Source organism: Populus trichocarpa, chromosome 11, assembly GCF_000002775.5.
Source record: "Populus trichocarpa isolate Nisqually-1 chromosome 11, P.trichocarpa_v4.1, whole genome shotgun sequence".
Classification (NCBI taxonomy): domain Eukaryota; kingdom Viridiplantae; phylum Streptophyta; class Magnoliopsida; order Malpighiales; family Salicaceae; genus Populus; species Populus trichocarpa.
The window spans coordinates 7,019,758-7,046,003 of record NC_037295.2 but is presented as its reverse complement, the minus strand read 5'-3'; the positions used below and the strand labels follow the sequence as shown (position 1 = coordinate 7,046,003).

The 26,246-nt window shown below is 31.0% G+C and overlaps 2 protein-coding genes across 10 annotated transcripts in view; both read left to right on the top strand.

Annotated features, from left to right (window-relative positions):
• The first annotated feature begins 10,414 nt into the window (after window positions 1–10,414).
• LOC18103141 (probable LRR receptor-like serine/threonine-protein kinase At1g29720) lies at window positions 10,415–22,391 on the top strand. 2 transcript variants are annotated; one of them, XM_024592199.2, is made up of 25 exons: window positions 10,415–10,556; window positions 12,073–12,229; window positions 12,395–12,466; window positions 13,209–13,280; window positions 13,364–13,435; window positions 13,572–13,643; window positions 13,737–13,805; window positions 13,894–13,965; window positions 14,066–14,137; window positions 14,257–14,322; window positions 14,412–14,483; window positions 17,140–17,202; window positions 17,292–17,357; window positions 17,657–17,707; window positions 17,784–17,825; window positions 18,705–18,748; window positions 19,289–19,659; window positions 19,736–19,928; window positions 20,246–20,266; window positions 20,350–20,478; window positions 20,628–20,746; window positions 20,841–21,051; window positions 21,176–21,413; window positions 21,509–21,659; window positions 21,750–22,391. In XM_024592199.2, the coding sequence occupies exons 1-25, from the start codon at window positions 10,436–10,438 to the stop codon at window positions 22,158–22,160; spliced, it is 3,027 nt and encodes a 1,008-aa protein (XP_024447967.1). In that variant the 5' UTR covers window positions 10,415–10,435; the 3' UTR covers window positions 22,161–22,391. The 2 variants fall into 2 exon arrangements, with proteins under 2 accessions (XP_024447967.1, XP_024447966.1); XM_024592198.2 differs by having other exon boundaries at window positions 21,170–21,413.
• A 1,164-nt stretch (window positions 22,392–23,555) lies between these two features.
• LOC18103136 (probable LRR receptor-like serine/threonine-protein kinase At1g29720) overlaps window positions 23,556–26,246 on the top strand; it is a 204,636-nt gene continuing 201,945 nt past the window's right edge. For all 8 annotated transcript variants that reach the window (XM_052445435.1, XM_052445434.1, XM_052445432.1 and 5 more), the window contains exon 1: window positions 23,556–23,914. The gene's annotated coding sequence lies outside the window, so the exon portion shown is untranslated. The remainder of the gene's footprint in view (window positions 23,915–26,246) is intronic.

The window sequence follows — 26,246 nt, the reverse complement described above, 5'->3', positions numbered from 1 at the left end:
TATCTGACCCGTGATCCAATTACTAAACCGAATCGATGATCGAGTCGGATTTTAAAACTATGGTCTATATCTACCTCAATCAGTATTAGTGAACAATTGATGATGAAGTTCTTAGTGCACTTTACAGCATTGAAAGTAACAAAAAACCTTCGTGTTCTTAGTGCACTTTATAGCCAGTGGTGAACAATCACGGATTAAAAAAAAACCATTGAAAAATCACAATGGAAAGAACTTCAAGCACTGTGGGTCTTTTATTAAGAGATTAAGGTATAAATCCTTTTCCTTTCTCTCTTTTCTGATTGGAATCTCTCTTGTTTTCAGTATATTCTTAGCATGTTTCAAGTCAATAAACTGACAAGTCAGGTTTAAATATCTGAGAGTTTTTCCATGAAAATGCTTTTTAGCAGCCTACCTCCTTATCTTTTAAATTTCAACATCTTGCAACCTACAACTAGGAGAACCAAAGAAAATACGAGGTTAAGATTCACACCACTATTATTATCTTGATTTATATATATAAAAAATTAAATATTTTAAAATATTATGTTTATTAGTTAACTGAGTAAATCTCATGGTATTTCACTTAAAAAGATTTAAAGCAAAAAACTATCCATCTAAGATAGTGATTCATCAAATCAATATTTCTCTATAAATCTTGGAATTATTTTTAATTTTTTCAGACAATTTATATTAATTTTTATTAGATTGTTGGAATTTTATTTATAATACAGGTATATTTTAAACTAAATTAAAAATGGAGTTTAATTATTTTTGGAGTAAAAAATTTTATTGGAATTTAATTTTTAATATAAAATCTTTAACTTGGAATATTAATATGATTTTAAAAAAATTATATGTGATTGAAAAATAAAAATAAAAAAAACTATTTACATGTTATGAAAAAACAATAACTCTTTAAAAAGAAATATTTTTTTTATAATGATTGTAAGAAGTTAAAATTGATACAAGTACTCTGGCACATGGATGTGACGTTGTAAGATTTGGTAAGTACGAGGTAATTTAGCCTTGCTATTTAACATTCGGTCACGCATCAGGATTATGGAAAAGCAAATTGGTCAAAGACCCTTGAGCTTTTAGTCAAACCCAACTCAGCCCCTAACCTTTTGTTTTTCTGATTTTAGTCCTTAAAATTGACCACCTCCATTAAAAATAGATGGCTATTTAGATAGGTTAAAAACATAACTGATATGGCTGTAAATTAATATTGTCATTGTTGACTATGCTCTTAACTTTTGTTTCAGGCACTCAGAAATTCTGCTCAATATTCTCGAAATCTTACTTGAATTTCAAACAAAATGACAGAATACGCGCAAGCGAATGCCATATCGCCGATTGCTCTAAATATTGTCCATATTTTTTCTGCTGCTGTTAAATCTACTCCAACTTCTACTCCTGTAAGTGTTGTTCTATGCCCATGCCCTGTTTCAGAAGGAAAAAAAGACATCACTTTAATACTCACTAGATGTCATGCCCGTGTGATACCGCGGGCTTGTGCGTTATCGTGGGTTTGTGAAAAAATTATAAAAAAAATATCATATAAAGAAAAATTATTGGAATCCATAATATTTTCAAGGAAAAAACTACAAAACTAAATTATCAACCAGCTCAATATTAAAAAAATAAAATTGACAGATAATTTTAAAAAATCAGAAAAAAACAAAAAGGAAAAAAAACCAAGTAAGGAAACATTGTAGCAATCTATAGTGTTTTATAAGAAATTCTAAAGTTGTAATTCTCAACCAGCTCAATATTAAAAATAATAAAATCGATAAATATAATTTTTAAAAAAATCATGTAGGGAAATATTGTAGCAATCCTTAGTGTTTTAAAGAAAAAAAACTACGAAGCTAAATTCTCAACCAACTCAATATAAGAAAAATAAAATCAACAAAGACAATTCTAGAAAAAAAATCATAAAAAAAGGAAAAAAACCAAGTGGGAAAACACTGCAGTAATCCACAGTGTTTCAAAGGAAAAAAACTATAAAGCTAAATTCTTAAACAACTCAATATTAAAAAAATAAAATCAACAAAAATAATTCTAAATAAAAAAAAAAAAAAGAAGAAGGCAATTTTGGAAAAAAAAAAGCAAAAAAAAATAAAAAATGGAAAAAGAAACATGTGGGGAAAGTTAAAGCTAAATTCTCAACCAGTTCGACATTAAAATCATTTAAAAAAACACTGTAGCAATCTATAGTATTTTATGAGGAAATATGCAATTATAATTCTCAACCAGCTCAATATTAAAAAAATAAGATCAACAAAGATAATTTTGAAAAATATCACAAAAAAACAAAAGGAAAAAAAAACCATGCAGGGAATCAATGTAGCAATCTATAGTGTTTCATGAGGAAATCTATAGTTGTAATTTTCATCTACCTCAATATTAAAAATAATAAAATCAATAAAGATAATTTTGAAAAAAATCATAAAAAAAAAAATCATTTGGGGAAAAATTATAGCAATCAACGATGTTTTAAAGAAAAAAAAACTACAAAGCTAAATTTTCAATCAGCTCAGTATGAAAAAAATAAATTCGATAAAACAAATTTTGATAAAAAAATTGATTAAATAAAACATGTAGGAAAACACTATAGCAAGGCAAAAATCATGTGGGGAAACACTGTACCAATCCACAGTGTTTTAAAGAACTACAAAACTAAAATCTTAATCAGCTTAATATAAAAAAAATAAAATCAATAAAGATAATTCTTGAAAAAAAAACAAATCATTAAAAAAAACCACGTGGGGAAATATTGTAGCAATCCACGGTGTTTTAAAGAAAAAAAACTAAAAAACTAAATTCTCAATCAGCTCAATAGTAAAAAAATAAAATCAACAAAAAAAATTCTAAAATAAAAAACTAAAGAAGAAGACAATTTTGGAAAAACAAAAAAAATATAAAAAAAAAACATGGGGAAAATTAAAGCTCAATTCTCAACTAGCTCAATATTAAAAAAATAAATTGGACAAAGATAATTTAAAAAAAAATATGGGGAAACACTGCAGCAAAACAAAAACCACGTGGAGGAAACACTGTAGCAATCCACGGTATTATTTTTGAAAAAACTATGAAGCTAAATTCTCAACCAGCTTAATATAAAAAAAATAAAATCGACAAAGACCACTTTGAAAATAAAATCATAAAAAGAGAGAAAAAAACCATGTAGGGAAATATTGTAGCAATTCACAATGTTTTAAAGAAAAAAACTACATAGCTAGATTCCCAACTAGTTCAATATTTTAAAAAATTGACAAAGATAATTTTGAAAAAAAATAAAATAAAATAAAAGAAGAAGAAGTCAATTTTAAAAAAAAACATGTAAAAAGAAGGAACAAAAGCAAAAAATAAAGAAAAAAAAACCAACATGAAGAAAAAAAACTTATGAGGAAAACGAAAAAAATTTGAATTAACTAGGTTAACCCTTCAAACCAGGTTAACCCGTCAAATCTAGGATTCGCGTCATGAAAGTTTGATAACTAAATAGAAAAAAAAATTGATGGGTTAACAGGGTTATACTATTAAACCAGGTTAACCCATCAAGCCCGGGATATGTGTCATGAAAGTCTGATAATTAAATAGAAAGAAATTTAACATTAACAAAATAAACTAAATGAAAAAAATTAATTAAAAAGAAAAAAAGCAAAAAACAAATTCCGGGTTAACCCGTTAAACTCGGGATCTATGTCATGAAAATCTGATAACTAAATTAAAAAAAAAATTAACATTAACAAACTAAATTAAAAAAAAATATTAAAAGAAAAAACACAAAGAAGGCAAAAAATAAATAAATAAATAAAAACAGCAAAAAAATTAAAAACAAAAAAGATAAAAAAAAGACAGCTTTGAGTATTTTAGTATATGTTATTATTATTATTATTATATTATTATAAGTATAATTATAATATATAAGTTATATTATTATAATTATAATTATAATAGATAAACTAAACGAAAAAAATTGATTGAAAAGAAAAAAATAAAAAAAAATTCTGGATTAACTCATCAAACCAGGTTAACCCGTCAAACCCGAGATTCATGTCATGAAAATCTAACAACTAAATAAAAAAAATTTCATATTAACAAACTAAATTAAACAAAAAAATTCATTAAAAGAAAAAAACACAAAAAAAAAACCTATAAAAACATAAAAAACAAAAAAATCAGTGATGGCATGAATACTCATTGTAAGGCAAGAAAGTTTTGAAATTTAAAGATAGTTTTGGAAATCAAGTTGTTAGTTGTGAATTTTGAAAAGTTGTATATGCAATGTCAAGAATATTAGCATATTAAATAAAATTAAAGATTTGGGAATGAGTTAAATAAAATAAATAATACTTTCACTAAAAGAGAAATGAGCTAGTAATTATTATTGTGTAATAACGTCAATATAAGAGTTACATGTCAAGTTAACGGTAAACTTTGATGTTTGCATTTCCCTTTTTTTTTTTTTAATAAAGAAAGGCCCCAGTAATTGGATCATTAACACAAGGAGGAGCAATTATTTTCTGCTTTTGCAATTTGGACCACATGCAGGTTGAACATTCTGAATCTGCTAAACAAACACCCTCTTCTCTTTCTCTTCTCGATCATTTTCAATTCACATTCTTTACATTCAATTCACCCTAACTGTAACAAGTCTCACAGTACAATCGTCATTGCTGCTGCACAACCCACAAAATAATAACCATCGTAACATTTTTTTCTTCTCATTTACTTGTTATTGATTTCTCCTTGACAACAAAAAAACCCAAAAAAAAAAACAAAAAACAAAAATAACCTTATAATCAACAACCTCAAAACATAAACTAAATCCGGTTTCATTCAGACACCAAAGCTATAATTTATAATGGGTTAGCAAACCGGTCTGCTGGTTGTTGGTTGTTAAGGTAATTTTCGTTTTTTGGTTCCAACCCTAGATCTGTTTATTTCTCTTTATAAATCACTGTTTTGTTGCTCTAGTATGAGATTAATGCTCATTGTTTTCAAATTCTTATTTTATGTCAACTTGTATTTTGAGTTATTATTAATTTTTTTGGATTCAAGGAAACCTCACCTCCCCGGAAAGCGCACTTTGTGGGCCCAGGTGAGGGAGTAAAACCCCGGCTGTCCCAGGCTCTTACAAGAAGTGCACTTAAACCCCCGCTGTCTCAGGCTCTTACAAGAGATGCACGCCATGACTCGAACTCGAGTTATTATTAATGTTTAGACTAATAAGATGTTAAATTAATTGAGATCAAATAAATAATACCCGTTGCACTGTCAATTAATAATAATTTTCAAGCCGCTTGAAAATAAATGACACCCACACTGTAAACTCACCTTCTCCACAAATGGTGATTTCTTATCTATTTGTATATCTGGGTGCGAAATCATTATTGAAATTGAAAAATATACACTTTATCAAAAGAATTTGAAAAATAAAATAGAATAGACCATTGGATAAGTAATAATAAAAAAAAATACACTTCATCGAGAGCGTGTTCATTTGAAAAAAAATTTACATTCACAAAGTATTTTCTGAAAAATAACGGGATTTATTTTTTATAATACATGCACAACCCATACAGGTCACGAGACTATTTTTGTGTTATAACGAGAGTGTGTTCATTTACATAAAAACCGATGGCTGCTTTATTTCATAGTATTTTTTAATTAAAATATATTAAAATAATATTTTTTTATGTTTTAAAAAAATTTAAATATAATAAATTCAAAACAAATTAAAAATATAAAAAATTAATTTAAAATAAAAAATAAATAAAATTTTAATTTTTCACTAAAAACATTTTTAAAACATAAAAATAAACCAGCAACAAGAATGAAACTGTCAATTATGCACCAACTAGCTATATAAATGCATGCATTTGAGTCTATCATAAACTCCAAATAATAGCTTGTTGTCCTTTAGCACCAGGTGGAAAAGAGATTGGTCTATGTCTACATCAATCAGTATTAAAAAAGAAAAAAAGCAGAAAATTCTACTTGGAATCTCTCTGCTTTCTTATCTTTTAAATTTCAACATCTTGCAACCTGCAACTAGGAGAACCCAAGAAAATACCAGGTGAAGATTCATACCACTATTATTATCCTCTTGATTTACATAAAATACCGAATATTTTAAGATATTATGTTTAACTATAATGATATTTCACTTAGAAAAAATTTAAAGCCAAAAATTATATATATAAAATAGTGATCTATCAAATCAATACTTCTCTACAAGTTTTAGAGTCGTTTTTAATTTTTGCAGACAATTTATATTTATATAGAAGATTATTGTAATTTTATTTATAATATAGGTATATTTTAGACTAGATTAAAAGCAGAGTCCAATTATATTTTAAAAAAAATTATTAAAATTTAATCTTTAATATAAATTCTTTAATATAAAATATTAATATGATTTTAAATAAATTATGTGTGATTGTAAAATTAGACGTGTTATGGAAAAACCAATAACTCTTTAAAAAGAAATAAATCTCTTATCAGGTTCGTAAAAAGTTAAAATTGAATTCAAATATCGCCCCAGAGAAATGACATAGGATACAAGTACGTACGCCCATGGATGTGACGTTTTAAGATTTGGCAAGTATAAATCAAATGAACCTCTCCTTCCCTGCCTGTCTCTCGACAAATACAAAAACTTATTCGAGCTTTTGCAGCCAATTTTGCAGCACAAGATGTTAATGATGTTTCAGCTACATCCAGGAGAAGGTAAGAACAACCTTGCTACCTACTTAATTAATTAATTGCCTGTGGAATGAACTTCAAGCAATGTATACAAGGATAAATCCCTTTTCTTTCTCTCTTTTCTGATGGGAATCTCTCTCGTTTTCAGTACGTTCTTAGCAAGTTTCAAGTCAATATCTGAGAGTTTTAGCAGCCGACGGCGCTAGTGATGTGAATCATTCAACATATATAATAGCTTGTAGTCAATAAATTTGTGGCTCAAATGCCTCTAAATGCGCCTGCCTCCTTATCTTTTAAATTTCAACATCTTGCAACCTGCAACTAACTAGGAGAACCATAGAAAATACCAGGAGAAGATTCATACGAGAATTATTATCTTGATTTTCAAAAACAATTTGAATATTTCAATATGTTACATTTACTAATTAGTAAAGTAAATCTAATATTATTATTATTATTTCTTTTAAATTGAATCTGGGTAATTGCCTCATATTATTATTTCTTTTTATTTATTTATTATCATTTAAAAAAAAACAAATTATGTTTTTTATTTGTCTTTTGAGGTGATTGTTTATTTGTACTTGTCTTCTAAACTTTTTAATAGGCAAGAACAATAATTTAGCTAGTATCTAGCTATAATTGTCAAGCTAGAAAAATTCAAGATTATATTTTTTTTTGTAAATATTAAAAAAAAAACATATTAGATTGACTCGGATTAACTCAGGTCAACTTGTCGAATCCACGTCCCAGGTCATGAGACCGTGATAACCCTATAAAAAATAAATAAGAAAAAAATAACATTCAATTCTTAATTAGCTCAATGTTGAATGATGAAATTGAAAACAAAAGTCAATTTAAAAAAGAACAATTTGAATTAACCTCGGTTAACCTGTCGAACTTGGATCATGAAACCGGGATAATCCTATAAAAAACAAATCGAGAAATATTATAAAGATCAATTCCCAATAACGAAGGATGTAATTGAAAAAAAATCAATTAAAAAAAGAAAAGTAAAATCCAAGACACATGTCATGAAACTATGATGACCCTCTAAAAAGCAAATAGAAAAATAATTATTAATCTCAATTCCTAATGAATTCAATGTTGAAGAATAAAATCAATTAAAAAAATGACCTGAATCAACCCGAATTAACATTCCAAACTTGTGTTACAAGGTTAGAATAACTCCATACAAATTATGAAATTTAATTACAATTAACCCAATGTTGAAGAAGAAACTAAAAAAAATATTCAATTAAAAAAGAGACACAAAAAATTAAGTTAATTAAATTAATTTGCAAAACTCATGACTTGGATCATGAGAATAAAATAACCATATAGAAAAAAAATTAAAAAATTCAATCTCTAGTAATCTAATGTTGAGAAATAAAAATAAAATTATATTAAAAAAATAAAAATAAATAATTATTCCAATTAACAATGATTTGTGAGAGGAAGGGTTAGTGAAGTACCCTCGTTTTTTTTTTAGTTCTTGTTAATTATTATTATAAAATAATATGGATTTATAAATTTAGGATTCACTTTTGATAGAAATTGAAAGAATTAATAAGTCGTGGATTTAATTAAGCTTAGAATTAGTTTAATTAATGAAACCAATGAGCTTAATTGAAGAAATATTAAAGCTCAGAACTAATTTAGGTTCAAATTGCAAGAAATTAAAGTCCAAGGACCATTATGTAAACGGTGCCACAATGTAGGTGTTCAATTACAATTTGGCCCAAGGGTCCGATTAAAACAAATGTTAAAACTTAGAGGACCAAATTGAAAAACGGTTACCCTAGTCCAGAAATAGCGTCGTTTTTTCATTTCTATTCATTGTCTTCTTCTTCTAGAAACGGAGGAGTCACCCTGCAAAGGAAAAGGCCGATTACCACAGACAACCCACAAACGCAAGGCAATCCCCACGACTTCCATCACTGTTTTCCCAGGTCATCTCCCACAAGATGCCATTGGAGGCGTGAAGAAAGCCACCACCAACAGCCCTCTAGTGGCAGGACTCCTGGAATTCGAGACCCAGCAGGATACTAACACCCCAACGAGCTTTATCCTCCTCCCAAGAAGGAAAAGGCGTGCTGGAAGACTACCACACAAGCCCCTATTTAAAGATGAGAGTGTGTTTGGCAAAACAAGCTGCCTTTTCAATATATTTTATTTCTCTTTTATTTTAAAATTTGGTCGAACAAGCCCTTTTTTAATATTAGAAAATTCTAAAATATATGGGGATCTTCATGGATTTATTTGTGGACCCCTTGTGCTTTGTTTTATTTTTTTTTCTTTTGCGTTTTGTTTATTTTTTTCTGCAATATACTCAATTTATGGACCATTACTGTTAAATGCAAATATGTTGTTTAATACTTTTTTTTTTCATTGTTGTCTAAATAGAGTAAACAATAAAAGCGTAAACAAAAAGAAAAAGACATAGAAAAATTGTTTCTTCTTCATTCAAAATTCAAAATTTCACGAACTTATTTACTGGCGTCAAAGTCAACAATATCATATGTTTTTTGGGTTTGTGCAATATTTACCAATGTCAGAGTTGGAAATATTTACAGGCACTATTTATTGACGCTAGAGTCAAGAACATGATAGTAAAATTAAAAAAGGGAGGACAAAACACTTCGCAATTTTAGACTAGATGGCAAAACACTTCGCAATTTTAGACTAGATGACAACTCCTTAAACGAGACCGTTTTCCCGAATAACAAGATGCTAGATATTTATTCTTTTTCCAAGAAAAATTTTAACGGTCGTCGCGATATCCGGGTGATACAAAAGTTATTTGTGGGTGTAGCGTTGGGGCATAGCCATAGACGTAGTTGTGAGCATCATCGTGGGTGTTTCCTTGGGTATAGCCACTAACATAGCCATATGGGGCGTAATCGATCGGCTTAACCGTTGGTTTAGCTGTTGGCTTCATATGTCATTGGCTTAGCTGCTAGCATCATGTGTTGTTGGCGTAGCCGTAGATATATTGTCAGCCATGAAAAAGTTTTTAAAAAACATTAATGAATTGACTTTTTGTTTATTTTCCACAAATGATGTCAATTGATGAGGCTGGAAAAATTCTCAAGAGAAAGATTGTGAGCGCTTTTCCTAGGCTAATAAAATTGGATCCGGAGGACCTGGTGGGCCTAGCTTGTAACACTTACAAAAAAAAAACATTTTAATGCTTAAGTCAATATAGTATTTGTACAGGTGACGTGAAGAGTGAGTATTCTTTAGATTTGAATGTTACTTAAATCTTATTTAAATTTTATATTAGACTTGTGTTATCTAGAGACTTTGGCCTTTTAACCTTTTTCTTTATGCTTTTAAAAATATTGGTTTATATAGATTTTTTAAGATAAATATCTTAAAAATATCCTCTATATATATATACACACACACCATAATTCTTATTGGACTCGGCCAAAGAATTAGTATTACCGTGTTGTAGTTAATTTTATCATTAATTTAGGCCGATGAAGGAAAAGAGAAGGGGAGAAATGAATGGCTGGAGAGATGAGCAGCTTAAACTTGTCCAACTCATAATTAATTATCGGTTTGGAGAGATAGAAATGAAAGGAATCATCAAATCTAGTGGCTAAAGGTCATTCTCACAAATTTAAGAATTTGTCCCCACGTACGTCCAGTATAAATCAAGTACGTACCTCATAAAATGAAAACTTATTCAAGCTTCTTTCCTACTCCTCCACCCAACATGTTCACGACGCTCCAGCCTCCGCATGGACTTCTTCAGTTTTGCCGAGTAATGGTGGTCGTGATCACTCTTTTCAGTTCTGCTACTTTGGTTGTCTCATATCAGTTACATCCAGACGAAGGTAAGAGAGTAAGCTTTGTTTTTATTGCAATAATATATGGAGTGTTGTAATAATCTGAGCTAATTAATTTCCACGACTTTCCATTCCATTGGTGTGCTAAGTCACATATCCACAGATTTGCTTACAACTACGTATAACCTCATACTTTAAGATTAAGAAATTCATTAATATAAATTTATTGTTCATTGCTCATGAATTACTTTATTGGAGAATCATTTCTTCACTTTACACTGCAGCTACAGAAAAATAAGTAAAGAGGTAAGGACATAAAAGGAAATTCTGAAAAGAAAGGGCTCAAATCCGTACATTCACTCTCAACTGTGCATCCAACAGGAAACTGCTCATTTGGGCCGGGATGATATTAAAGATGAATAAATTATTTAATGTGTGTCAGATTTCTTTTTTCTGCAAATTACAATAATTCTCGAGGTATTTGGAAACTACAAAGAGTATGAAAAAAAGTTTGAATATTTAATAAAACCTCTCTCACTTTTAAGAAAATATTACAAAAACCTTTTTTATACCAAAAAAATGCCCATTGAACTAAAAAAAAAAAAACTTAGAGAAAAAGAACATAAGAAAATGGGGCATGATTTTTCAATATATGAATAATATTAATATTATTATTTAATTCAAGTTAGTTTTTATTTTTTGAGTTCCCTTATTAGTATTTTGTCCTCTAATTTTTAAAATTCCCTTATTTAACTATTGTTTTTTTACTATATAGTAATTACGCGGATCTGGGATATAATAAGGAGTTTTGTTTTTCACTTTTGGATGATTTTTGTTATTTCATGATTATTGTAATTTTCTTCAATTCTGTAAATGTTATCACATGGTCGATACATTAACAAGAAGGAAAGCTAGTTATTGTCTCTCGTATATCATTTGATAGCCTGTGTAAATACACACAATATGACCATACCTTTTACAATTTTGGATCCAATAACTTAAACGTAAATAAGTTGTATCTTCATATTATTTTTATGTGAAAGCTGTTGATTAAGATTTGAAACTTATTTTATGTTCTAACACTATGTCAAAGCATTATTCATTTTTTAAAAAAATCAAAAATATTTTTGGTGTCCTTTTTTTTTTTATCTTACATGTTCTATTTATTAAGAAAAACAAACAATACGTATTTGATATTAAGAGTAAACAAACAAAATTAATTTAAAATAATAAGTGGGATTAAAAAAATTTATTCAGTAAAAAAAATTAAAACATATAAACGAGTTAATAAAAAAGTGTTTTTGATTTCCAATTCTCCTAAAATACATGCAACAAATTGAAAAGGAGAACTTTGAATTATTTATAATTAAATTGTGGAGTTAATATACAATCCGTTTACTTTATTTATATATTTTAATTATTTATTTCTATTTTTTACCATTTTATTGTGTTAGAATACCACTTGAAAACTATTAGTTTTTTTTTTTTTGGGTGATATGAGTTATGTTATGGATATATATATATTTTGATAAAATTTTCCGTGGATGCATGATCCTTAAACTAGTGACGGCGTTAAAACAAATTGACAAGACACTGACACAGGGTGGGCAACCCTTGGAGTTGGCCGATGCTTGCAACCAAGATTCAGAAGCCAATAGCACCACCGTATGCAATTGCACCCTCAACCTCAATAATGATAGTTATTGTCATATCACGTCATTGTAAGATTATTATTTTTTGTCTTCTATATTTATTTTTTAACCCATTTTTAAATAGATTGGATACATTGCTCCTATGTTTAAATTAATTATCTGTAAATTTTTTAGTTTATTTTTCAATCATCTAATCATTTGTTTATGTACCCATGATGTTTTTTTCAATAACAGATCTCTCAAAACGCTCAGTCTTCAAGGCAAGCTCCTGCCTGAAATGGCCAGCCTTACATATCTCAAATATCTGTAAGAATCTTTTCAGGATATATTTTATTTCTGTTTCTATGTGTATTGCTTGTAGAATCTCAATGTAACTTTTAACGACTAATTTATAAATTGTGGAATGGAAATACCTTAATAATAATAATAATAATAAAAAGGAAGAAGCATATTTGACGCAGCTAATTAAACCTAACAAACGAGAATAAAAAAAATACATAAACCTTAATTCATTTTTATTATTATTGAATGATTTCTTTCCAGTAATCTTAATAATCAAAAACTCAATATTACAACTCTAAAACCTATTCGGATACCAAGAAATTAAAATAATTAAAGAGATATACATTAAATAGGTTAAACAATTTTAAATTAATTAGAAAAATATAGTAAATCTTGAACAATAATGTTTAGGTTTGATCCCGTAAAATTTGAGTATATATAATATAAATTATATCATATAACCTCACCTAACAGCTTACGCTATTGAGTTGGGATGGTTTTTTGACATGGTATCAGAACCTTGATGACCAATCAGTCACCAATTTGAATCTTACTATCCTTATTTATTTGATAGAAATTAAGCATAAGGTAATATGAGTCTATGCAAATTTCAAGCCCAAAAGGCTTTCATTTAAGGAAGTGTGTTAGAGAATAATATAAATCATATACTGAAACCTCACCTAACAGCTTAAACTACTGGGTTGAGAAGATTTTTTAAAGGAAGAAGTTAAATTCTCAAGTATTGAAGATATATTATCTGTTACAGTGACCTAACTCGCAACTACATTTCTGGCAATATTCCTGAGGAATGGGCTTCAATGAAACATTTGACAAACCTGTAAGTTCATTCACCTCATCTTTGCTTACCAGTTCATACACAAGGCAGAATTCACCATAACTAGATACATTTTATGCATGCAGCTCACTTACATCCAATCGCTTGTCAGGAAATATTCCTGGGTACTTGGGAAGTTTTCGTAGCCTTACTTACTTGTATGTATTGAAGTCATAAATATATGTTCTGCTGATTTATCATTTGTTTTGTTTTCTGTTTCTGTTTTTGACAATGCTAGCTTACTTGGTTCACTAAATTTATTTTTGTCAATTAATCAAATACAAATACATGAAGGTCCCTTGAAGCAAATCAGTTTTCTGGTACTATTCCTTCTCAGCTTGGTGATCTTGTCAACTTAACAGCCCTGTAAGGCATTTAACTGCTCATCATTATTAAACCAACGCAAGCTAGGCATTTTAGTTGCAATTTTGATGCTGTGCTATGAATTAATGGTTGCAGGATACTTTCCTCCAATCAGTTGGAGGGATACTTGCCAAATACTCTCGCTAAGCTAAACTTGACTGATTTGTAAGTAATCAATTCCTTTCTTCTTTAAACACAGTTTTTGATGATTCAATAGCATCTGGTTTCCTTAATTCGGTTTTGCAATGTGCAGTCGTGCAAGTGATAATAATCTTAGTGGCAGAATACCTGATTTCATTGGGAACTGGAGTTATCTTGTTAGACTGTGAGGATCTCTATCTGCATGATAATTTCGTTAATTCATTTCTCTGCTACATGTTGCACAATATTCTGATATTTTGTTTTTCCTCTTTGGACAAACGAAGTGAATTATACGCAAGTGGACTAGAAGGGCCCATACCTCCTGCCATTCTTTCTTTAGAGAAGTTGAGAGATTTGTGAGTCAAACTACTTCCTGAGATGCACAGCAATAAATACAATAATTTTGGTGTTTCCTCTTTGAAGAAGGCAGAAAGAATAAAGGGAACTATAACATTCTTTTGTTTTCAATGTACAGGAGGATCACTGATATGTCTGGACCAGAGTCTAATTTAACCACCATCCCCCCCAGAGTGAAAAATTTGTTCGTCAACTGTCCGTAAAATGTCTAAAATAAACTTGAGAACATGTTCTATTGAGAACTAATTAAGCCTATCTTTAATTTCTTTGAAGGGTTTTGAGAAACATCAATTTAGCTGGAGTGATCCCAGGAGATGTGTGGACATCGGGTTCTCTGAAAACGCTGTAAGTCTTAACACCTTCCCTCATCACCTTACATGCGCTGCAATGTCATACAAGTTAAAAACATGAATATATTTTAATAACACTGCAAAATGGTTATTAACTGCGAATTGTTTTAATTTAATTTTTATTTGATTATAAAATTTTGATTTTCTTGTATTTTTGCCTTGCTTTCAACTACCTGACTTTGTAAAAATTAAATTTGATTTCTTAAAATTCAAATCTTTTCAAATAAATCCAAATTGGGCTTTCAAACTTAATTTTTTACCAGTTAAGCCCCTGATAAAATTAATTTAACTCATTTAAAGCATAATTACATCTTTACACTTGATTAAATCCTTCAATTCGACTCAAATTAATTTTCAAACATAATTAAACTTTAATTTGCCCCATGATTAGATCAAATTGGCCTATTAAAAATTTAATTATGCCTATGAACTTCATTTATGTCAAAGAAGCATCTCAACCCAATAGCTTAAACTTTTAGGTGAGGTCTCGAGATATAATTAGTATTATTATTCTTTAACACACACCCTCAAGTGAAAGTCTTTTGAGCTTGAAACTTGCACAGACCTAAATTACCTTGTGTTTGATTTTTATCAAATAAATGGGGATGGTGGGATTCAAACTCGTGACCGCTTGGTCATCAAGGCTCTAATACCATGTCAAAACACCATTTCAACCCAATAGCTTAATATTATTATTCTCTAACAATTTCTATGTAGATTCATCCAATAATCATTTAATTTGACCTTGAATCTACATTGTTTTCTTAGTCTCGAGTATAATGAGATACAATTAGGCTTCGAATTTCATCCAAAATTATAGGTTGATTTTCCTATATGTTTGAGATCCTCCTTGACCTTCTTTCTCCGCGTCACTGGTCTTCATTTTATTTATTTTTTTTTTGGAAGAAAAATAAGTGAACTTGGGAAATAATCAAAAAATGGGTTATGAAATTTGACAACAATATTATATTATTTGTCATGGTTATCTTTGTAATCATAACTATTTTAGTGTCAAGTAATGTTAAAGTATGATCTTTCATCTTAATCTCATATCCCTTCTCCAACAATTGTCCTTAGCTCAATATGTTGCTTTTCACCGTTAGTATATAATAGATATCATAAATACATTGATGAATTCCATCTTTTAATTTAATCAAAAATCATTTATTTTTCTTTGATGACAACTTTTGAATGATCTGCAAAAGTGACATTACCTCTAATTGTTTTATCAAGCTCTATGAACTTGTCTTTATCTCCACACATGTGGTAGCTAGCTCAATTTTCTAGATACCACCAATTCTCTTTTTCTCGCATTCTCTTATTATGAAATTATACTAGGGTGGCTTCTTTCTCTTCTTATATTATATATAATATTTTCATTCTCCTCAATCCTCTTGGTTGGAATCTAGCAATCCCTAGCATAATGACCTGTCTTTTGACTGTTATAGCATTTAACTTTTGATTTGTCAAACCTGGATTTTGGATTGTCATTTTCGATGTAACCAATTAACTAGTTTGTTTCATGCGGTCAACTGATTGATCTATTAAGGTTGTCTTGGCTTCCCTTTTCAAATCTGCCTCTTACTCCTCTTTATTTGTTTTGTCCATGTCCTCTATCCCTTTAGGAAAATCCAGAACTATCTTGCTATGAAATAAGTGTTTATGCGTCTACATCCTTTTGAATTTCATCGACTCTTTCCTTATGGACTTGTAATTTTTCCATGAGACTTTATATTGAGAGAACATCTATATTCTGTGATTACTCTATCACGATAACCATATAATGGAACTTTTTTTGTAGCGAGAGTAGAATCTTCTCTACCACACGTGTCTCTTCCATCTTCTCTCCATATCTCCTTATTTGATTGTATATGACCAATACTCTTGCAAAATATTCTGAAATATTCTCTAATTCAAATATATGTAACTTTTCAAAGTCGCCACATAGCTTTTCTAAACATGGTACCTTTCTCACATTGTCAACTCCTTAATTTGATTCTTCCAAAACTTCTCATACATGTTTGGCGGCGGTATTGACCACTATAATGTAAAACAAGTGTGGTATAAGATCAACACAATACTATAAGGTCAAAAACTCAAGAACAAGAAGAAGATTGAGAGAAACGAATACTTTTGTTAAGTGTTTCTCTTTAAGCCCCCTTAGCTATTTTCTTTCTTTTTATATTTATAGTAATGTTGAATTACAAGCCTTTTTATAAACATAAAGTTCTAAATAATTAAGAAATTAAACTAATACAAGGAAATCAAGGAAATCCTAATCTAAACAGGAATTGTATTATGACGACTGAACCGGTTGACTGATTCTTAATCCAACCACTCGCTTTGTCTCAATTGATTGACCTGTTATCAACCAGTCGACTGATTCAACTAATTTCTAGAAATCAATTTACCTTCAACATTTAGAACCTTATTTCTAAACTTTCTTCCACACATTCTAAACACTTTTACATCCTTGACATTTAACTTGGTTTGTGTTTAACCATGAACCAAATGAAACATAAGTAAAAATAATGCAGGTATTTGCATTTAGCAGAAGCTCCAGCTTGTCTATTGCAAAACTACTTGCAAAAAGATGCAAGGAATATTCCGAAAACTAAAGTTGGAAAATCTTTTAATGTAATCTTTTGCAGGGATTTAACTTTCAACAAGTTGGAAGGAGGAATTCCTCGAGATGCAAAAATATATGATTTTATGTAAGTATTTAAATTTGAATATTTGGAATCTGACCATGGATGGAGGAGTGAATTATGCTGAAAGAATCAATCTGGCTTTTGAAAACCAGGTTTTTTAGTGGAAACAAGCTGACTGGAAGTGTCCCAGACTCATTTATCAACTCAGGCAACAAAATGTATGTTTCTGAAATGTATCACCGGTTTCAGTTATTTCAGTTTAGATATTCTGTTCAACTTCTCTGCTTTCTTGTGAAGATAAAACTGCTGATGATTGATCAACCATTAATATTTATAAAGTGGTCTTCTGAGTGAATCTTGATAATCTAAGGCTACATATATAGGGCCTCAACGAAAGCCTAGTTTCTGGAAATATGTGGGTTTTTTTTTTAATCTTGCTTAGCATTTCATTTGTTCCCTTATTATTAATTTTGTTGGGGTTCATATTCATACTTATGATTCCCTTGGCTTCTTGCAGTGATGTTTCCTACAATAACTTTTCACGGCTGCCAAGCTGTCAAGATGCCCAGTAAGGATATCTATTTTCTTAAATTTGGGATGCTCCTGGTTGCTGCGAAACTTAATGATTTGAATCTATAAACCAGGGATATAAACACGTACAGGAGTTCATTCATCAAGAATAACTTGTAAGGCTCCTCTTATACACTCTGGAGAGCGATATTTTTGGTATTTCATGTTGTTGGAGATCCAATCTGGTAGTTGTCATACCAAGTCCAATAATCTTGTTCCAAGGAAAAAGAACCACAACTGATACAATGTAAAAGAGGTGTATTTATGCTTAGCAGAATCTAGGATGAAATGAGGTCCCTATGGATAACCTTAATTTGGAAATGGAGCTCTTGCAGGATAAAATTTCAAAATTCCCTTTTGGGATATTTTAAAGGGATTTCTTATATATATAGTTTTCAGGGGGGGGGATACATTATATATCAGATGCTAAGCAGGATTTTAACTGAATATCTTTGGAGTTAAATCTGCAATTTATATTTTTATCTTTAAATCCTATCCAGATTTTCTTTCTCAGCACAAACTTGGTATCCCAGGATCAGATATACCAGGCCATGTCCTTGTGGCTTTTATGCTCAAAATATTTTTACTATTACAAATCAGTTATGCAAATTTTATATATGCTAACTTGTGCATTTTGAACGTTTTAATTTAGATCATGTTATGTAAACTGCTTGCAAAAATACCAATAGAAATCATCAATTATATACGTTGTTGATTAATGCTGAATGAATGAATGAATGAAGAACATAAGAATGTGACATGCTTTATTATTCATTTACCCCAAGATATAAGCACAAACACTCATGAAGAGGGAACAGCAATGCACCGATTTTCTCAATGAGCAAACATAAAATGAATATTTTACTTGAATAATATGATATTTTTTTTGGGGATGAAATAATGCTAATTCTTGAGGCATGGTTTCGATATCTGATTCTTATAATGCAGTTTGCAGAACCATTTGAAATTCTTACTATAATTTCCATGTCTTACAGAAGCGGACTTCTTCCATGCTCAGGCATGCTTGAGTGCCCCAAAAGTATGATATTCTTTTCCCTCCTTAAATGAGAAGTAACGAAGTTCTTTAAAATCAAAGCACATCTGTTTCAAATTTATCAACATACCGAAATCAGTAATCTACTATAATATCAGTGTCAGTGTATTTATTTGAGCACGAGTACTAATTTCAATGTAGATTTTTTTGCCTTAATTCTACATTCTATTCTGCACACAGGATGTATTCATTCTCAGTTTCGTTGGACAAGTAAGGATTTATCTGTAACCAAAACATGGCCTCAAGCAGAACTTGAGCACCTCACATTTTCACCATCAATATCACTAATCGGAAACCAAAGGTTGATAGAACAACCTCCATCGATTCGAGTTGAACAATGATTGTGACAAGCCACTTGGAAAAGTATTAATTAGCCAATGACTAATCGATTTGAAGCTATATAGTAGAGTAACAGCTCTAGTTGTAGAGCAAAGGGATCCAAAAATCTAAACACTTACACGCCCCTTCGATATGAGAAGAATATTTGCAACTGTTCTAATGGTGTACTAATTTGACGTATTGCAGGTTATCGTTCATTCCATGTAAACTGTGGTGGACCGGATGAAACCAATGGGAGTATCTTGTATGAAGGTGACGACAGCATTAAAGGTGATGCTGCTACGATTTATTCCAATAAAAAATCAAACTGGGGATTCAGCAACACTGGAGATTTTATGGATGATGAAGATAAAAGCCTCGGATATAGACTTCGTTTAAACTACTCGACTGAACCGTTGTTTTCTACAGCACGCAGAGCTGCCATCTCTCTCACTTATTATGGATATTGTCTAGAAAATGGGATGTACACTGTTAAACTCGACTTTGCTGAGATACAATTCACAGGTGACGAATTGTACAAAAGAGTTGGAAAACGCTTTTTTGACATTTATATTCAGGTAATTGAGATTAAATTATCCAAAAAGATGATTTTTTTTTCAAAAAGATCCTTTTAACTTGGGATTTGTTTTCCAGGGGAAACTAGAGAAAAAAGATTTTAATATTGAGGAGGCTGCTAATGGATCTAACAAAACTTCTATAGTATTCAATGCCAATGTGACAGACACTACCTTGGAGATCCGTTTATACTGGAATGGAAAAGGGACTACTTGCATTCCAAAAAGAGGAAATTACGGTCCTCTTATTTCTGCAATAACTGTATGCTCAGGCATGTTTTATATATATATTCCCAGCATATCATTTGAAAGTCACTGACTTTGCGATTTCATTCATATACAATGACCTTTATCAATTAAGTTAAAATGAAAACCGAGCAATGATATTAGAATTTTATTAACCAAGTAATTATGAATTTAAATCTCACCACCCTTAGACTTAGACTTGGTCTTTTCCCCAACCAGTTGCATAATTAACAAACAAATTCTTCCTTATGAACCTGGTTTTGATTTTCATCTTAACTGTATGTAAGCTTCTACTCAGTTCATTATACCATCTAAGAAGCATTTTATGGTTTGTGGTTTTCAGGCCAGAGTACTTATTGTCCAGGTGAGAAGTGAACTGCTCCCCTACAGTGATTTATTGTCCCATTGGCTTTCTGTGTTTGTACGTGTAACTTTGTTTAATTTCAGAACCTGGAGAAGCAAGTAAAACACCTATCGTGATTGGAGCTGTCACTTCAGCCTTACTCCTTGTTTTCTTGGTAATGGGTGTCATTTGTTGGAAATTCTATTTTAGAGACAAGTTCATGAGAGAACGAGGTACATTGAAATCAATCATCTGCGTGCTAAAGCCTTTTCCTTAATTAGTTAATTAGCAGCTATTACACACGCAAACATCTAGAATATAACACATCCGCGCATTGATGATGTTGAAGCATTTCCCTTGTGTCACCAACAATTATGTGCAGATCTCAAGGGGCTAGATCTGAAAACTGGTTCCTTCACTTTGAGGCAGCTGAGAGCTGCCACTAACAATTTTGATTCTGCTGACAAAATTGGAGAAGGTGGATTTGGCTCCGTATACAAGGTCTGTCACTCTAATATTCTCTTGCATATTATCCCAGTTGATCATTGGACCTTTTGTTTGATAATGCAAAATGTCTACAATAAATTCAATGCAGGGTAAATTGTCAGATGGAACTCTTATTGCTGTTAAGCAGCTATCTCCTAAATCCAGGCAAGGAAACCGAGAATTTGTGAATGAAATAGGCATGATATCTGGTTTACAGCATCCCAATCTTGTAAAGCTTTATGGATGCTGTATTGAAGGAGATCAGTTGCTTCTGGTGTACGAATACATGGAAAACAACTCCCTCGCCAAAGCACTTTTTGGTAACCATAATGGCATCTGATTACTTTCCAGTAAAATCTTCTTCTTCTTTTTTCAATAATAGTATCGACTAGCAAAGTTGAAGTCATTTTATTTAGTGAGCCTCCTTTACTGGATTAGCTACAGGTTCAGAAACAAGTTTTCTGATGCTGGATTGGCCAACAAGATATAAGATATGTGTTGGAATAGCCAGAGGTTTAGCATTTCTCCATGAAGAATCTGCAATCAGGATTGTTCACAGAGACATCAAAGGTACAAATGTATTACTGGACAAAGATCTAAGTGCCAAGATATCAGACTTTGGACTAGCTAAGCTCAATGAAGAGGAGAACACTCACATTAGCACTCGTGTTGCTGGAACCATGTAAGTTTTAATCAGACTTAATTTGCAGCTTCCTTTATTCAGTGATCGCAATATACTCCGGTAGAGTCACTAATCTGGCATGGTTCTGATTTCAGAGGATATATGGCTCCAGAATATGCGCTGTGGGGTTATTTAACAGACAAAGCAGATGTTTATAGTTTTGGTGTTGTTGCTTTAGAAATTGTCAGTGGAAGAAGCAATTCGAGTCACAGGACAACAAATGAATTCGTATGTCTTCTTGACTGGGTAAGTTACAAGTCTGTTCTTGTTGCTATCTTGAATTCATGATGCATTAGGCACTACTCTCTGCAAATACTTTACCTTTTGCTTTCACAGGCCCATGTACTGCAAAAAAAGGGAAATTTAATGGAGATAGTGGACCCAAAGCTGCAGTCTGAATTCAACAAGGAAGAGGCTGAGAGGATGATCAAATTGGCTCTCTTATGCACCAATGCATCTCCATCTCTAAGGCCTGCAATGTCAGAAGTGGTGAGCATGCTTGAAGGACAGACCAGCATCCAGGAGATGATCTCAGATCCTAGCATTTATGGTGATGATTTACACTCCAAACGTCTCAAAGGACACTATCAGCAGGTCATGGACCAGAGTTTAAACAACACAAAAGACCTCTTTCCTCCATCTGATAAATCATGGATTGGAAATTCCTCTACATCTGCCCATGATCTTTACCCCATCAATCCCGAGTCCATAAATTTAAACATCAGTGAAACCTCGTCTTTAATTTGAATAAAGCCAGAGACGTGCTTGGAGCTTCGTTTGTAATCATATAATGATCAATATTTAGACGTCTACACAACGTCTTGTTGCTTACCATATGTAAACGGTCTATGGAAGCTATCTCCATGGTTGTGAGAATTCAGAGCCCCAGACACTTTTCCTGGCCAATGATTATTACTTCCGATTTATGGGGATGGATATTATGAATATTTTTAATAAAATTTAAATTTAAAGAAGGAATCAGCTTGTTTTTGTATGAGATTCTTGAATTTAATATGACTATAGACTCTTGAATTATAAATAAAGAACTGTGTATAAAGCTTGGGGGCCAGAAAGAAATACACAAGACACGAGGCATAGATCATGTCCTTTCTTGCCGAATCAGGCCTTCCTCACAAACACAGCCCTCTCCACCGGCACCATCATCTTGCCTCCATTCCTCTACCACAACCCAGCCACCCACAGTCACTTCCTCTCACCAAAACCTGCCGTAGCCAGCCATTAACCCACACTGTAAACTCATCTTCTCCACAAATGGTGATTTCTTATCCATTTTTACATTCTAAACTTCATTCGTAATGTCGGGTGCGAAATCGACATTGAAATTGAAAAAATTACACCTTATTAAAAAATTTGGAAAAATAAAATAGAAAAGATCATTGGATAAGAAAAAAAAAATTACATAACTATCTAGGTGGTAATGCAGTGATAAAAGCTTGAGACCAAAAGATTTGCTCTATCTGTAATCTCAGGTTCGAGCCTTGTGGTTGCTCATATGATGGCCACTCGAGGCTTGCATGATCGTTAACTTCAGGACCTGTGGGATTAGTCGAGGTACGCGCAAACTGGCCCAGACACCCACGTTAAACTAAATTAAAAAATTTCATTCACAAAAAAAAAAAAATACACTTTTTTGAGAGTGTGTTCATCTGATAAAAAAATTACATTCACGAAGTACTTTCTGAAAAATAACGAGAATATTTTTTATAATACATGCACAACCCACAGGTAGGTACGTAGACAATTACAATTATTAATTATTATTTTTTATAATAAATGCACAATCCACGTGTCACGAGACTATTTTTGTGATATAATAAGAGTGTTCGTTTGAGAAATAAATTTGCTCACGGTGATAATGTAGGGAAAAAAACTCAATATTCAAAGCAAATGATGGCAGAAGCATTAAAATCGAGGGCGGCTTTATAAGAGATACAGTTGGTGTTTTTAAAAGTTTTAAAAAATATATATATTAAAATAATATTTTTTTTTTATTTTAAAAAAATATTTTTGATATAAATATATAAAAATATTAAAAAATATTAATTTAAAATAAATAAATAAATAAATTTTTATTTTTTGAGTCTATCATAAACTCCAAATAGCTTGTTGTCCTTTAGCACCCGGTGGAAAAGAGATTCTACATCAATCAGTATTTGCAAAAAAGAAAAAAAAAATTGAAGAGAACACACAAAAAAAAAAGAAGGCAGAGGCCAGACCAGAGGGGGAGGAGGAGAAAACAGAGAAAGGAGGAGAAAAAAAGACGGAGCAAAAAAAAAGAAGGCAGTGGAGATAACAGAGGAGAAAAGAGAGGGGAGAGAGATATAAACCCAGCTTTGTCTTCGTCCCTGAACTCAAGCACAATAGGCACACAAAACAGAGAAGCAGAGAACACACAAAACAGAGGCAGGGAATATTGGGTAGTCGTTGCGCGGTGGCCATCCCTTTTCGCTCGTTCATCTCCAGAACAATCTCCAGACAAGGTAAGTTTTCATCCCCCTTTCGTTCTTTTTTAATCTTCTTTGCATTTAGCACTGTGCGAAGGTAATTAATTACCTTCCTACTGTGCCATGCTCGCGTGAACTTCACACGTGATTTGCTCAGCCGGGTCACTTGTTTGGGCCAGTGACCAGGCTGGGCTGACTGGATCTTACCTAGTTATATGAGATAGACTAGACCTGATTTATTAAAAAAAAATTAGATCGGGCCTGGATTTTAAGTCCAGCCTACCCAAATTATATGAAACACTCTTACACTTTGTCCATATATTTTATTCCCTTCTATGTTGATATTTGATCAAATAAGCTCCATTTTAATATCAGAAAATTTTAGAAATATTTGGAGATCTTCGTTAATTTATTTATGAGCCCCTCGTACTTTATTTTTTTTTTTTTGTGTTTTGTATTTTTTCTACTATGTGCTCAATCCATAGACTATTATTATTAAACGCAAATATATTGTGAAATGTTTTTTTATTTGCATCAAAAAAATCAAATAATAATAAAGGATAAGCAAAAAAAAAATGACATAGAAAAATTCTTCTTCAAAATCAATTTTTTGCAAAATTATTCACTGACGTCAGAGTTAGGAATATTGTATTTGTTTGGGTTTGGGCAATATTTACCAATGTCATAGATAAAAATATTCGTATGAACTGTTCACTGACATTAGAGTCAGGAACATGAGAGAAAGAATAAAAAAAAAAGGAAGAACAAATTCTTAGTAATTTAAGATAAAACAAGCAATGCAGTTTGTCTCGGGTAGGACATTTAATAGGTGATAATATCTTTCATTTTATGTAATTAGTCCCGTATCATAAAATCTCTATTGACCAGTTAGGATTCCTAATGACCATAATATTAGGTAGCGACTGTTTGAACTAGACTTTTATTTCTAAAGAATAAAATACCAGATATCAGTTTCATTGAGATTATTTTTAATTAGTCACCGTGATGTTCAGGTATGACAAGAAAACAAGAATATTTTGATTTTTTTATGTTGATCCATTAGTAATTAAAAATTTAAATATATATATTATTATCTTTGCAAATTATTTTATACAATACTATTTTGTAGGGTGATCATTTTTGGTTCGGTTCGGTTTTTATCAAAAAAAGTAACCAAACCATTTTTTTTTAAAAAAAAACCAAACTCGAACCGAAACCGGGTCAAACCGACTGGTTTCGGTTTGGTTTGGTTTTTTAGGGCAAAAACCGGTTCAAACCGGTTTGGCTTGGTTTTTCCGGTTTAGCTCGGTTTTGGCTCGGTTTTCTCGGTTTTGGCTTAGTTTTTCCAGTTTGGCTCGGTTTTTTTCTGTTTTTTTTTGTTTCGGTTCGGTTCGGTTTGCTTTTTGCTTATAAAACCGAACCGAACCAGTTAGTTTTTTCAAAATTTTAATTGGTTTAATCGTTTTTTTTTTCAATTTGGTTTTTTCGGTAATTTTTTTTCCTGTTTTCTCGGTTTAATCGGTTTTTTAGTTTTTTTCTCACCCCTACTATTCTGATCAATAAAATTTAAACTCGCTAACAAGAATGTTTTTAACTTCGCACAAACTTAAAAATCAATAAAATTCATCTCCTAAAAATTAGGTTCATTTATAGGCATCTGAATTTTTCAGCTCCTAGAAAGTTGTAATTTTGTTTTGTATCTGATTCTTTTTCAAGAAATGACAAACTCACTGTAGAATTTGAACACGTGATTCCTTTCTTTCATTTGATCATACCACTTAAGATACATCTACCGGTACAATTAACAATAAAATACTATTTATACATAACAAATTCTTGTCATCATTCACTTACTTATAGTAATAATCCACCAATCCCAAAATATAGTTTTTAAACACCATCTTATTGAGGAGTTAACCTGGCAATCAATCACTACATCATTTTACAATTTTATTGATATAATTTTTTTTATAAGCATAAAATTATCAATTTATTGATAAAAATTTTACTAATTAATTTATTAATAAAATAACATTCATCAATAATTTTATTATTTATCACTAATTCCAGTAAAAAGAATTCAGTTTCTTTCTAAAAATATTTTTCAAACATAAAAATAAACCTGCTGCAAGTGTTAAACTGTGAATTATGCACCAACTAGCTATATAATTGAGTCTATCATAAACTTCAAATAATAGCTTGTTGTCATTTAGCACTGTCAAAGAACCATCTCAACCCAATAGCTTAAGCTATTAGGTGAGGTTTCAGAATATGATTTATATTATTCTCTAACACATCTCCTTAAGTGAAAGCTCTCTGGGCTTGAAACTTGCACAGGTCCACATTACCTCGTGTTTAATTTTTTATC